The sequence below is a fragment of the Nyctereutes procyonoides genome, unplaced genomic scaffold (assembly GCF_905146905.1).
Source record: "Nyctereutes procyonoides isolate TBG_1078 unplaced genomic scaffold, NYPRO_anot_genome, whole genome shotgun sequence".
In the NCBI taxonomy this organism is placed as follows: Eukaryota; Metazoa; Chordata; class Mammalia; order Carnivora; family Canidae; genus Nyctereutes; species Nyctereutes procyonoides.
Window position 1 is genome coordinate 17,511,081 of NW_026575160.1, and position 14,320 is coordinate 17,525,400.

The window sequence follows — 14,320 nt, forward strand, 5'->3', positions numbered from 1 at the left end:
CTCCCCTGAGCAGGATCCCAGCTGTGCTGGAGCCCCCTGCCCAGGTTCCCTAGAGGCTTTCAGGCCTGGGGTGGGGGGCAGGGGGCAGGGGGCAGACTGAGCTAGGAGGGCACAGGCAGACTTTGTGTAGAATTGGAGAACTGGAGGAGAGGTGAATAGGGAGGCTTGGGGGTGTCAAAGCAGAGAGCTCTCCCAGGGCATAGGAGCCATTCTAATTTTTGACCTTTCTCCCAGGGGGAGGAGAAGAGGGGACCGGTGACTGATGCACTTGACCACAGCCTCCTTGAAGCTTGCTTTCCTGGTTGCTCTGTTGCTAATCTGCCCTGGTTTTCCCTGGGTTCCTAGCCACTGCTCCTCAGTCTTCTTTGCCACCCTGTCTTCTAAATGCTGTGTTTCTTCTTCTGTTGGGACCAGGCCCTCTACTCCACTCTTCTTCTTCCTCTTTTTTTTTAAATGGGTTTTATTATTCATGAGAGACAGAGACAGAGAGAGAGAGAGGCAGAGACATAGGCAGAGGGAGAAGCAGGCTCCCCAGGGGGAGCCCAATGTGGGACTCCATCCTAGGACCCCGGGATCATGACCTGAGCCGAAGGCACATCCTCAACCACTGAGCCACCCAGATGCCCCTCCTCACTTCTCTAATGCACGCCCTCCCACTAGGCCCATCACCCAGGTCCGTGGTCCTCCCTAGCACCCTGTGCTGACCACTCCTTATTCTCTTGCTCCAACTTCCCCCGTCTGCACTCTGGACTTTTATCTGACCGCCTGCTTGAAATCTGCCTCCACTTGGCTCTTGGCACCATCTCAAACTGAACACACTCCAAACAAAACTGTTGAGCTCTAGCCTGCCTAATACCCTCCACCATTTACTTCTCATCCAGTTCTTTCCACTGTGGAGAATGGCTAACGCCTCTGGCCATAGAGACATGCAAGCTAGAAATCCAGGCGTCGTCTTGGGTAGCTCTCCCACTGCACTAGTCAGGGTAGCCTAGATTTCACTGCGGTAACAACAACAAAACCCTTAACACTTTGGAGCCTGGGTGCTACAGCCTTTATTGCAAGCACAGCTCATAGGCCAGCTGTTGGCAGAGTCAGGAGGCGGAGCTTGACTGTGCAGGGGTCCTTCAGAGCCCCAGGCTCCTTCTGCCTTAAAACACTGTCACCCTCAACATGTGGCCTCCAAGGGTGCCACAGAGAGAGGAGAGAGAAAAAGAGCATGGAGCCTGTGAGGGATGCCTTTGAGAGCAGTTCATCATCTCCACTTACCCTCGGGAGAACCCAGTCACGTGATAAGGGTGAGCACCAGCAGTCGGGGGCAAGCTTGCCAGCCACAGCTGGTCTGTCACCAGGCCCTTCAGTCCCGCATCCAGACTCCCCAACACAGAATGCCTTTGCATCTTGCCTGTCCTGGCTCCAAATAGAGTCCCTCCACCTTCCCCTGGACTTAGGCCCATATCCTAATAGGTCCCGTGTTGATTGGCTGCTTTTGAAATGGATTACCTCCCCACAGAGCTGAATCAGGTCATATGACTCCTTGTCTTAAACCGCATCTATGGGAGGCAAAAGAGTGCCCCTGCCAGCGATGTCCACACCCTAATCCCCAAAGCCTGTGAGTGTGTTACCTTACATGGCAAAAGGTACTTGGCAGACGTAATTAAGTGAAGGATCTTAAGATGGGGAGAGTACCCTAGATTATTCAAGTGGATCCAATATAATCACAAGGGTCCGTATAAGGGAAGGAAGAAGGCAGGCGGGTCAGAGGAGAGAGTTGAGGATGCTATCTACTGTCTCTCAAGATGGTGAAAGGGGCCACCACCGGGCAAGGAATGTCTTGAATCTGGAAAAGATAAGGAAATGGATTCACGCTAGAGCCTCCAGAAAAAGAAAACTAAAACAAAAACAAACACAGCCCTGCAGATGTATTGATTTTATTTAGCCCAGTGTGGTCAGTCTGGGACTTTCTGACCTCCAGATCTGCAAGGTAAGAAATTGTGACATTTAAGCCACTGAGTTTGCTTTGTTGCAGTAGCAACAGGTAGGCAATTCCTAATCTAAGGGCTGCTCTTACCATTTAGCATAAAATGCAAACTCTTTTATTTGACCACCAGAGTATAAACTCTGTGCAGGCAGAGACCTGGCCGCTTATTCACTCTGTATTGCTCGGCAGCATCCGACTCATATTATAGATACAGAACTTCTTGAGTAAGTGAGTGAATAAGAGGGAGGGGAAGGGAGAGTGAGAAGAAAAATAAGATAAAAGGAGGGGGGGTGGGTAGAAGGAGAAAAGGTGTCTTGAGATCCTCCAGTCCCAACAGAACTAAGCTTTGTTGGGACTAGAGTCTGGAACAGATGGGGGTAGAGAAGCTGGTTGTGTTCTGTGGGGGTGGAAGGAAAACGAGTTGCTGTCCTCAGTTAGAGAAACCCAAGGCTTTTTCTAGAGCCCAGATGGTATCCTCCTCATCTGCCTGGAGGGGGTTACTGGAGGGATTCAGAGCAGGCCCCATCGAGGAGGGGAGAGGGGATAGAACCCACACCACCTCCATCAGGGACAGGCTGAGAGGTGAGAGCTGTGCAAGTGTGAGTGGGGCATTCTGGAAAACCTCGAGGTGGCCGCCTGAGTCTCCTGTGACTGCAGTGATGCAGGCCAGAGGGGTGGGCAGAGAGTTGTGAGCTCCTGATGGGATCAGGGACATTGTCCCCTAAAGGAAAACCATGTCTCTACTCACAGCATTTCTGACATTGAATGTGTGGCTTTCCACACCAAGCAATCCTCCAGTTTTCTGTGGACACCGATCGGTGTCCCTATAATTTAATTCACTTCTGACACTAACTACCTGGAGTTAGCACAGACCCTACTGGCTAAGAGCTTAGTCTGAAGACTGTCACCTCCCCAACTCCACATGCCAATCGCAAATCACGGGTCCCTATGTTATCCACACTTCTGTCTGACTTGACTACAAGTCGGAGGTTCCCATGACCTACCTCTTCTTCAGTTTCAATGATTTGCTGTAATGGCTCACAGGACTCGGGGAAACACCATAGTTTACCAGTTTACTATAAAGGATATAAATGACAGCCAGATGAAGGGGTTCATGGAGTGAGGTCCGAAAGGATCCCAAGTGCAGGAGCCTCTGTCCCTTTGCACCACTCTGCTAGCATGTGGGTGTGTATGCCAACCCAGAAGCTCTTTGAACCCCACTGTTTAGGGTTTTTATGGAAATCCTGCTGTGTAGGTATGATTGACTAAATCATTAGGCCATTGGTGATTACCCAATTTCTAGCTCCTCTCCCCTCCCATGAGGTTGGTGGGTGGGGTTGAAAGTCCCCACCTTCTAGTCATGTGGTTGGTTCCCCCTAGCAACCAGCCAGGGTCACCCAAGAGTCACCTCCTTAGCATAAACTCAGGTATGATTGAAAGAGGCTTTTGAATAACTAAAGACACTCCCTTCACCCTTGTCAGGAAATTCCATGGGTTTAGTTTAGGAGTGTTGCCTGGAAGCTGGGACTAAGACCAAATATATAATTCTTTTTTTTTTTTTAAATTTTTATTTATTTATGATAGTCACAGAGAGAGAGAGGCAGAGACACAGGCAGAGGGAGAAGCAGGCTCCATGCACCGGGAGCCCGACGTGGGATTCGATCCCGGGTCTCCAGGATCGCGCCCCGGGCCAAAGGCAGGCGCCAAACCGCTGCGCCACCCAGGGATCCCCAAATATATAATTCTTATTATATCTTAATATTACAGTCCCCTAAACCCAGACCCTGGGATTGGACCCTCCAGTTATGGATTTTAGTTCTAGTCTTTCCACCTGCCTTTGTGCTGTAGGAATTGCCCCTAGGAACCTTAGCCCCTGGAGGGGAACGAGGCTGGGAACCTAAGGAGGGCTTCCATAGTGTGGTAGGCCGTGGGGTAAGGTGGGGCACCTTGGCAGGTAGCCCTTGGGAGATGTTTGTCCTGGCCCTGGGGCCAGGGTGGGCAGCCCCGGATTCCCCAGCCACCCTTCAGGGCACCCGCAGGTCCTGAGTGAATCTCTGTTCCAAATTGGAGCTCTGGTCACCCAGAGTTGAGTATACCCTCAAGACACCCCGCCCTCACAGTGCACACAGGGAAACTGAGTCAGGGTGGAGTGGGTAGAGACTTGCCAGCGTCATGAAGTCAGCCCTTGGCAGAAGTCCGCAGAATTCAAGGCTTAAGGCTGCCATGCAGGTGCCCTTCTGCTTCCTCTGCCCTCACTGGCAAACTTCTTAGATTTGTTTTCTACACCATTGTGGCCCTGGGCCTGGTGGGTGTGGTAGGCGCCGCAGGGGTTCAGTAAGTAGTTGTCAAGAGAATGGATTCCCCACCACGCCTCTACACCTCTGACCTCCAACCTGGGGGCCCCCATCTCCCCTCATGGCATCCCTGCCTCAGCCCTCGTGGCCATGCTCCCTGTATCTCAGGGGCCCTGAGACCTCAGGAATGTCAGCTGGCGGGAGCAGCTGGCTGTGCCGGGCCCGGTGTTCCACATGAAGGGAGCATCTGTTGGCTGGGGCTTCCAGGGCCGGGGCCACACCCAGCCGCGCTCCACGGCCGTTCCACGATCTGCGTGGACCATGACAGCCAAAGGTGTGCTGTTGCGCCTCTTTCAGGGACGTGCTGTCATAAGCAGCCACGTGCCCGCTGGATGTCCTGCTGTGTGGGGTGAACGGGACTCAGCCATGACGGGCTATGGCTGTGGTCCCGGTGTCCTTATCTTCCTGGTGTGTTACCCTCAGAGTTTACTGTGGTGCTTCCAGCTCCGGAACTTGGTCATTCCAGGAGACTCCAGGCCGGTGTGACTGGGTAGGAATTCCAAAATAGCCAGGTCTGAATTCTGAGAGAGCAGGTCTTCCGCATTTGGAAGCTCTGGATGCCTTCTTGTCCAAACGCGGCCCATTAGTCAGTCACGGGCCCCAGCAGAGAGGCTGGGAGCCCACAAGGCCACCCTCGGTCCTCTGGCCCTGCTTAGCGCCTGCCCAGGCGTCCTCTGTGACCTGTTGGTGGCACTCCACTGAATCTGTCCTCACCTTGCAGGGCTCTGCTTCATCTCCTTGCCTGGGCCTCTCTCAGGGGAATGATTCTCAGGGACACCTAATTGAAATAATGAAATTAATGCTAACAACAGCAGTGAATATGCATTGAGGGAGCCTGGAGTTCCAAGGGCTTTACGTGTATGAATTCATTAATCCTCACGACAGCTCTGAGGTGGGACAGTGTCCGTCACCCGCTGACTGTCCCTTATCTGGTGAGGAAGCCCTCTCCAAAGCCCTCGTACAGACCCCTCAGCAGGGTGTGGGGCCTTTCCTGAAACTACTCAGCTGTTGGACCCTCCACACAGCTGCCTCCCTCTTCAGCCTTTGCTCCTCTCTTAGGAATTACATTCACTGTGTATACTTCCTCTGCCCACCTGGTAAATGTGGGGTTCCCTGGGGCTCCCATCTCCATGCCCTTCTCACTTCATGCCCTCCCCCTGGAGGAACCACTGTCCCAAGGCCTCATCCCCTCCCCATGTGCCGTAGGGGGGGCAGCGCTGGGTCTTGGGGGCCACATTAAGGACTTGAGGTGGTAGGTCCTCTGACAGATATGCTCTGCTGGGGGTGGGCTGTACGACCTGACCAGATCTTCCTTTCGAAAAGATCATCATCATAGCCTTGTGGGGTTGAGTGAGGTGACCATGGTCCCGTTGAGAGGATGGCTTACCCCTTAACTAGACAGGGGTGGGAAAATAGAGAATAGGCCATGGATTCCACAAGTGTTTGGAGGTCAAACCAGCAGGACATAGTGACCAGTCGGATATGGACAAGGAGAAGGAGACATAGTAAGGGCAGTCTGTTACCAGAACCCAACTTTGGCTGCCCTTTGTTTGAAAAGCCAATTCTCCAGGGACAATAACGATTTATTTTATAAACAATAAACGATTTAATTAATTAGAGAGAGAGGCAGAGCACAAGTAGGAGCAAGGGTTGAAGAAGAGGGAGAGGGACAGGGACAAGAAGACTCCCCGCTGAGCAGGGAGCCCAACACAGGGCTCCATCCCAGGACTCCAGGATCATGACCTGAGCCAAAGGCAGACCCTTAACCAAATGAGCCACCCAGGCACCCCAAGAGATGAGTTTTGATTGGAAAAGAGTACAAGCTTTATTCAGAAGGCTGGCTACCCGGAGAGAAGGCAAACTTGCCCCAAGGCCGAGTCCGAGGTTCCTGCCCGGCCCAGAGACTTTTTAAAAGGGTTGTAGGCAGTGAGTTAGTTAAGGGAGTGCAGTGGTCTGTAACATTACTTGGTTTCGTGCACGCTACAGATGCCACCTACAGACACTACTGGGACGTGCGGAGGTCGTACAGGAGGATCTGGTGCCTGGTGCGGAAGGGGCTGTGTCCTTTTCTAGGAAAGAATGCATCATCTATAGATCTACAAAGAAAGGTTTAGTTAATCACGTGGGCTAAGGGTGCTTGCTAAAGCTGCAAGACTGCTAGGTTGGCCAGAGGGGCTGAGGTGGCTTCAAGTCTAAGTGTCCAGCCGCGACGGGAAGTCAGGTTTTATTTATTTTATTTTATTTTTTATTTTTTTTGGAAGTCAGGTTTTAGTGAGAGATGCCGAACTGAGTCCTGGATGGGCTGGGTTGGGATTCCCTTGGGCCTTTCATGTGGGGCTCTCCAGCCACAGGAGGCTGTTTTCAGGGAGTGCGGGTCTCAGGATTGGGGGTTGTCTGAGTGTAGCTCTGTCCCTAAGTCCATGAGCCGGTGATCTTGTCCCAGGTGAGAGGGGTGAGGCCCCAGGGGCCAGACAGCCACCAGCACTGCGTTTAGTCAGGGTGGGCAAGACATGCCTTGTGGTGGCCAAAGCTGGTGGCCAGAGGCATTTCAGCAGAGAGGAGGGCTAGTCAGAGGAAGGGGTAGGGTGTGAAGGCAGGTGAGGAAGTGGCTGTGGGAGTACAGAGAGCTCCCAGGAGAGCTGGCGAGGGCTGGAAGGAGAGAGTGGAAGGTAGGCAGAGGGGCAGGAGGCTCCGCTGAGCCCCCAAATTAATGCCTGGTCAGCAAGCTTGTCATCTTTCTCTTGCTCCCAGCAGTGCATGTCCAGCAAGGCACTCCGTCTTGATGATTCCTAAGCACCACCCCACCCCGTCTGTCCTACCCCCCAGTCTGTCCCACCCCTCAGCCAGCCCTCAGCATTCACCTGAGCTGGGTCTGTGCCACCACCACACTGGCCTTTTCTGTCTCTGGGCGCTGTGTCCTTTCACAGTCCTGGGCCATGGCTGTGCTGGCCTCTGCCTGGCTGGCTTTCCCCTCTTCCCTGTCTGGCTGGCCAGTGGCCGCTCCTCTCCCAAGTCTCAGAACCTTACCATCCGGAAGGCAGGTGCAGCCCTGGAGCAGCACCCTTAAGCCAGCCGGCTCCTGGCCCCCCCCTCAGGGACAGGGAGGGCCCACCGAGGAGGCCGAGTCGAAGCTGGACCCCTTAGCGATGGTGGCGGCTGGAAGGACTAGGGGGAGCTGGTGTGGGGTGCTACACAGACCCCCAGCATCTCATGCTTAGTGATCCCATATTGGCCTGCTTCTCCCTGCCCTGCAATCCTGCCAGCACCGTGGGGGTGGTGTGAGGTGTAAAATCAGGTGAGTGCTCCCTCCCCACCTTGGGAGCTCCTGGAATGACTCAGCTCCTCTGTGAGGGGTCTTCCAGGGATGAGGCCGAGCCCTGCCTCACACAGTGAGCCTCACCTTCCCTCCGGAACAGTGTGCCCTCCCCCTGCAAGGGCATGGCTCCCAAGGGTATGTGTGTGGTGTGTGTGCATGTGTGGGGCTGGGCCGCCTCTCACCATGGTGGTGCTCTTCTGCACAGGCTGCCCTGGAATGTGGGACAACCTCACGTGTTGGAAGCCTGCCCGTGTGGGTGAGATGGTCCTGGTCAGCTGCCCTGAACTCTTCCGAATCTTCAACCCAGACCAAGGTGAGTTTCTCCCTGGGGTCTCCCTAGGCCATGATTGGTCTAGCCTGTTCCTTACACTTGAGGCCCAGGCCTTTCTGGGACACAGGTACCAAGGACCTGGGGTACCCTGCAAGCCAATATTCCCTGTTCCAGAGCTCCCATGCTAGTGGGAGCATGAAGCTACAGACCCTGGTACACACAGGTTGACGTGGAGATGTGCCACATTGTGCTGTTGTGTGTGAGGCCAGGCTGTGCTCTTGGAGGTGTCCACATCCATCACTTACCCAGGTTGGACCTTGAACAAGGCAATTCCCCCTCCGTCCCCTGCCCGCATTTCCTGCTCTGTCAAATGGCAATGTGGCATGGTGACTGGGGAATCGAGTGGAGGAACACACGTGGTAGCCCAGGCCTTGGCACGTACTCACGGTCAATAGTGTTAGCTGGTGTCACTATCACCACACAGGGATGCTCAGAGGCCCAGAGACACACCCAGATATGGACACACAATGAGTCGCCCTCAGCCAGCTGGACACGAGGCACTCCTGTCCATTCCCACATACCCACTTAGATACTAGGTATGGTATCACAAAGAGCTCAGTTTCGGACATGTCTGTATTTGAGGTCTTGGCCATTGTTGAGCTTGTGGAAATTATCAGGGGCCCCAGACAATCTGAGAGTCCTAGAAGTGGGCTGTGGCTGAGGTTCCTAACTCAGGATGTAGGAACAGGGAGAGAAAGGGCCAGAAGGGGGCGGACAGTGCTCTGTGACAAGGACAGGGCCTTAATGACTGCATCTGCCAGGGGAGGGGTCTGAGGAAGAGGGCTTCATGCAGATCTCTTCTTTGGGTATGAGTCTGCTGGGCTTTCTAGGCCAGTTCCCACCTTTCAGCTGGGACCTTGTAGAGTCTTAAGGCTGCTCTCCAGCCCATCCGCCCTGCCTCTGGGAAGGGTCTAGAGCTAGCTCCTGCTCCTCCACCCCACTCCTTGTGGCTGTTGAGGGAAGCAGGACACCAAGTTCACTGGGGCTGGGCTCCAGGCAGGTGATGTCCTAAGAGCTGGCCCACTCACTGCTGAGCCTTGGGCTGGGGCCTTGTTGAGAGGAGGGTGGAGGGCAGGGACTCTTGAGGGGATTAGAGGCATCTGACTCACTTGTGTGGTCATACACAGCACCTTGCGACCTGGTCCTCAGCTTCCTCTTTCACCTGCCTAAGCCTTAGGTCAGTGTCCTTCTGGAACTGGAGCGCTTCTGAGCTCCACTCCAGTAGGAGTCCTGCCTATCTCCTTCCTCCCACTTGTCTGCAAGAGACAGAGGCACCTTCTCTTTGTCTTCTGGAACCCCAGCACCCGTGACTCTGCCTGGAGGGGCAGGTGCTTGTGGGAATTGGCAGAGGGGATAGTAGCCGTATGGGGGTGTGCATGGCCCCACGCAAAGACCAGGGAAAGCAGCTGCCCTGCCTCCCCTCCCCTCACTTCCCCTTCTGGGCTTTTAGCCACACCTCCCATCTCTGGACTGGACCTGCCAGCCCAAAAGGAGGGTGGCTTGAGGCTCTCCCATCCTGACACCTGGGGGCCTGGGCATGCCCCAGCACCAGACAGGAAGTGAATTTGGAAGAGGAGGCGAACTGGGGAAGTGCTGGGGTGTGGGGTACAGTGTGTATGGTGGGCATCAGGTGCTGTGGCAGCCAATGACTCAGCCACCTCGCTGCCGCATTCCTATGGAAACCGCCTTCCTCATTTCCTCCATTCACATACTCCCCTCATTCATCATTTACCTGAGGTTTCTTGCACGTCTGCTTTGGGGCAGGTACCGTGGCAAGACTGCTGCTTTTCAACAACAACAAAAAGAGGCAAAATGAATCAGCAGTGAACTAAGATTTTAAGAAAGGCTTTCCTTCACACTCCGTCCCTCCCTCTGGCAACTGCACTGTGAACATGAACGGCTAATTTACACCTGATTCTTAATGGCTCATTAAGGCAGGGCCCTTTAGCATCTGTGTTCACAAAGCTGGATTAGTGAGATTCACCTTACCTACTTAGAAAGTTGAGAATGGCATTTCTCAGTCTATTTCCTGGCACCAGGGGCCGAATCTGTTTGCTGCGGTCATTGCTTTGCAGGCTTCTGAAGACATAGGGACGTTGATCTGTCCTCCCCCTCGCAGATGCTTGGCTCATCTCTCCTTAACTGGGTCCCATTCTGGAGGGAGACGTAGAAGTCTCCGGTGTCTGGTCCACCCCCAGCCTGTAGTCCTCACACCCCTGGGTCCCCAGCAGAGTTTGGGAGTGGGGAGTGGTGGGGGGGCCCCAGTGAGAGCAGACCCAACTTTTGCTCCCTCATTCACCTCTGTGTTCTCTCTCTTTCTCTGTTTCAGTGTGGGAGCTAGAAACCATTGGTAAGAGGAACCTTGGAGAGGACAAGGCTGCTGATCATCTGTCCATGTGTCCATCCAGTGGGAACCCAGTTCTGACTGCTGGGAATGGTGTGGGTGGAATGAGAGGCTCCTCCGGGACCAGATTCTCCCTTTACCACCTGCCCTTAGCCATCCGGGGAGGTGGGGGACACAGGCAGATGGGGGACACAGCCCTTGGCCTTGAGGTGCTCATGGGCTGATCTGGGAGGATGAGATACACCCGTGGAGGGCATCGTACAGGCCTGAATGTGTGTGTGAACCCACATAGATACCGACATGCTCGGTGGCCTTGGCCTTGGGATTGAGAGCGAGAGAAACCTAACTGCAGCGTGCAGCCAGGGTAATGAAAAGGTCGGGGGGTGGCATGTCAGCTACGTGTTGGAAACAAGATTTTGAGAACTGGAAAGGAAATGAGGGTTCGTTGCTAGCAGGGGGCTCATCTTAAGAAAATGATGAAGGCGGAATAAAGAGTCAGGAGAGAGGAAAAAATGTCTGCGGACGAAGTCCTGGGCTCCCTTGGATGAGACAGGTTTGGGGCTGAGATGGAGGCGTGTGGACCAAGAAGAAACCCAAGTCCAGGACCCATGTTCCTCTTCCTGCTTCTTTCTGGAAAAGGCCTAGTCATCTTTTTCCATTCCTCTCCCCGTCCGAAGGCCCTCCCACCTTCCTGACTCTATCCCATTTCCACTTCCTGTGGCCCAGTGGGGAGAACTGAGTCATGGGCCAACATTAGCATCACAGAAGTACAAAGCAAAAGGGATTGATGCCCAAAGGCACAGTGTGTCAGAGATGTGTGTGGCTGCCCTGGGTGCTGCAGCCTTTTGGCCGAGACCCCCACCCCTATCCTCAGGACCAGGGATGGCCTTGGCCTTCCAGGGTAGAGAGTAAACCTTGCACAGCTCTGGCATGCTGATGGCTGTGTACTGACTCCTGCCCACTTCTGTGCTTTGCAGATCGAGAGTTCGATTTCCCTGACACTAACTCCTTGGATCTCTCAGGTGAGGGGATAAACCAGGTCCCACCACAGGCTGGCCAGAGGGAGGGCATCCACCGACACGTGAAGTTGGGGAGCACCCCCGTTCCAGGCCTGGCATCCTTTCTGTGGCTATGTGATCGTTGGCAGGTCCTTTTCCTTCTCTGGAAGAGCCGAGGATTTTCTCTGCAGAAACTTGCACTCACGTGTTCAGATAGAATATTGTGTGCACAGATCTCCCGAAGTCACACTGTGGGCTCCAAGCACAGATCCCCTCGGTTAGGCGGTTCCAGATAGTTTGGGACTCCCATGGGTGCCAGTGGTGGTTCTCAGGCTTCCACTGTGACCACCGTCACCTAGTGGGCTTGTTAACACTCGGATTCCTGGACCCCACCCCCGGAGTCTCTGAGGTCGGGCCTGAGAATGTGCGTGTCTAGCCAGTCTTCCCAGTGATGCTGATGGGCTAGCCTGGGGGGAGAACCAGTTTTGAGAACCAGTGCCCTAGAATCCTATGCGCCTATGAAATTGCTGGGGCAAAAGAGTCTAGTGAAGTGGGCGCAGTCACTGCAAGGTTTTGACAGTCTAGAGAGTACTCCATCTTCTGGAGATTTCCATCAGAACAATACAGTGGCAAATTTGTGGAATAGTTCTGAACAAAAAGATTTATACGCCTCTATGCCCACACTGTCTTATAAAAAGAAACGGAGAAAGGGGGAAAATAAAAGAAAGGAAATGGCTTTCACCTCTAGGACCCTTTTTTAAAAATTGCTTTTCAAAGCAGCTTCCCTTTCCTCTTCCCACCACTCTGATGTGGGCAAAGCAGAGAGGAGATGAGGCTCAGGAACAGGAAGGGTCTTGGCCAAAGCCATGATTTCCCCCTGGGGCATGCATATTTTCAGAGGGATTTGGAAGGAGGGTGCCAGTAACAGCCTGACGTGGATTTGTTGGAAACAGGAAGAATTTGGCATCAAAATGTGGGACAAAGGGACTCCTCTCCCTGGGCCTGCCCGGTGTCCTCTGTGTCCTATGTCACAGGACTCTGAATTGGAGAAGTGATGGAGACCAGTAGTCTCCCACTCTGGGCAGAGCTGTCTTCTGTGGCAGGGTCACCTACCCTCTGCTTCTTCCCAGAGTTCCAGGAAGTGTGTTTCTGACTCTATTGGTAAAAAAGAATTGGCCTGGGATCTTCCAACTCAAGGCGAGGATGCAAGATTGGGAAAGTAGAAGGGTTTCCTGTCTTGGCCTCTGCCCTTGCCTCCTTCCTGACCTCCCCAAAGGTGGCCTTGGTTGGAGCTAGAGGAACCTTCCAGCAACATGGGTGCTGGAGGAGCCCCTTTCCTTCAGATGTGTCCCGTCATACACAATTTCCTGGGCCCTGAATCCTGAGAAAGAGCGAACCATTCCCAATTGTCCTACTATGCCAGGTGAACTCCCAGGAAGCCAGTCTGCGAACAGGGGTCAGCCTGGGCCGGAGTCAGGGGAGCTGCTTGCCTTCTCCCCTCCACGGGACGTCCGTGGTTCACCCTTATAGACAGTCAGGAGAGGGGAAGATGAAATGAGCAATCATTAAAGGCTAAAAGGCCCCAGGCGGGGCAAAAACCAATCTAGATTCCACTCTGCAGACAGTAAAGGACTCCCTCCCCTTTGGTGTCCTACAAAATGGCCTTTAAAGTCTATCAAAAGGAAATTAAAGTACATTAGTGACAGGAAACAGACCTCTAAACCTGGGAAGACAAAAGTTTTTTTTTTTTTTTTAAACCTAAATGCACATCTTAATAAGATCTGGCGCTAGGTTAATGGAGGTCTGGTCCTTGTTAATCAAGCAAGCCATGTATCCCCCGGGTGGGGGATCTTGCAGCTGCTGGAAGGCGCAGAGCTCCTGGGGGGACGACGACGGGCACTCCTGCTCCGTGGTCACCTCAGGTGATTCCTGGGCCAGGATCTGGGGGCTGGAGTCTGCAGTGGTGATCTCACATCATTCTTTTCTGCTCACTGACGTCTGGCAAGCGCTGAGCCAGAGCCAGGGGAGGGGCTCAGGCCTTTCCTTGGTGAGCATTTGCCAGTTCCAGAAGAGAGGGAGACTCGGTCCCCTCAGCCCTTGTTAAGAGATCAGTGGTGCCTTGTCCTCCCCGGTGTCCTTTGTGTAAAGGCTGAGCTTGAAGTCACCGGCATGGACTGTTTTCCCTAAGACAGTGGAAAATTTTGTGAACCTGTAGTCACTGTGCTTCCCAGATGGGCATATGGGTTTCTAGAAATTCCCACTTAAGAAGTAATTTTCAAGTAAGAGTTTCAGGGTCCTCTTAAGTCTTTCCCATGCCTCACTGAGATTTTGTTCTACCGCAGACATGAGGGTGGTGAGCCGGAACTGCACCGAGGACGGGTGGTCAGAGCCGTTCCCTCACTATGTAGACGCCTGTGGGTTTGATGAATACGATGAATATGAGCCTGGGGACCAGGTGAGTGTCCGCCCCCACCTGGGGGTGTGGCTTAGGAGGCCCGTGACAGCATGTCCCCACGACAGGCCTTGGCTTCTGTTGGGACTCTAGGATCCTAGGCAGCAAATGAGCACCTGCTGTATACCCAAGCCAGACACACAGGGGGCAAGGCCTTCATTCACTCATTCTGGGCCAAGAAGCATCTGCTTTGCTGCCCAAGTTCCTCCAGCCCCCACTACATGTCCCCTACCTCCCTGGGTATCCTTCCAAGATGCTTGTCTTTTCTGTGGCCAGAAACGAGAAAGTTGAGGCCAGGCCCAGCAGGGAGGGCCTCCTGGATACTTCACCGGGCTGAGGCTGGTGTCTGTCCTGATTGGTCAGTGCCCCTGCATTCAGCAAGCATTTACTGAGCCTCTGCAGAGCACAGACACTGAGGGGGCAGTAAGAAGCTCATGGGGGGTGGGGTGGAGGGAGCAGGGTAGTAGAGGCACTGACAGGGAGAGCAAGACCAAGACGTGAGATCAGCAAGAGGGGAAGAAAGGAAGGAGGGGCTGGGTGCTGGGCC

At 53.9% G+C, this 14,320-nt stretch overlaps 1 protein-coding gene across 4 annotated transcripts in view; it reads left to right on the forward strand.

The window, feature by feature from the left end:
* Window positions 1-14,320, forward strand: part of ADCYAP1R1 (ADCYAP receptor type I) — a 58,389-nt gene that overhangs the window by 19,434 nt on the left and 24,635 nt on the right. For all 4 annotated transcript variants that reach the window (XM_055314820.1, XM_055314819.1, XM_055314821.1 and 1 more), the window contains exons 4-7: window positions 7,854-7,961; window positions 10,309-10,329; window positions 11,301-11,345; window positions 13,664-13,776. In XM_055314820.1, coding sequence (XP_055170795.1) covers window positions 7,854-7,961; window positions 10,309-10,329; window positions 11,301-11,345; window positions 13,664-13,776 — 287 coding nt within the window. The remainder of the gene's footprint in view (window positions 1-7,853; window positions 7,962-10,308; window positions 10,330-11,300; window positions 11,346-13,663; window positions 13,777-14,320) is intronic.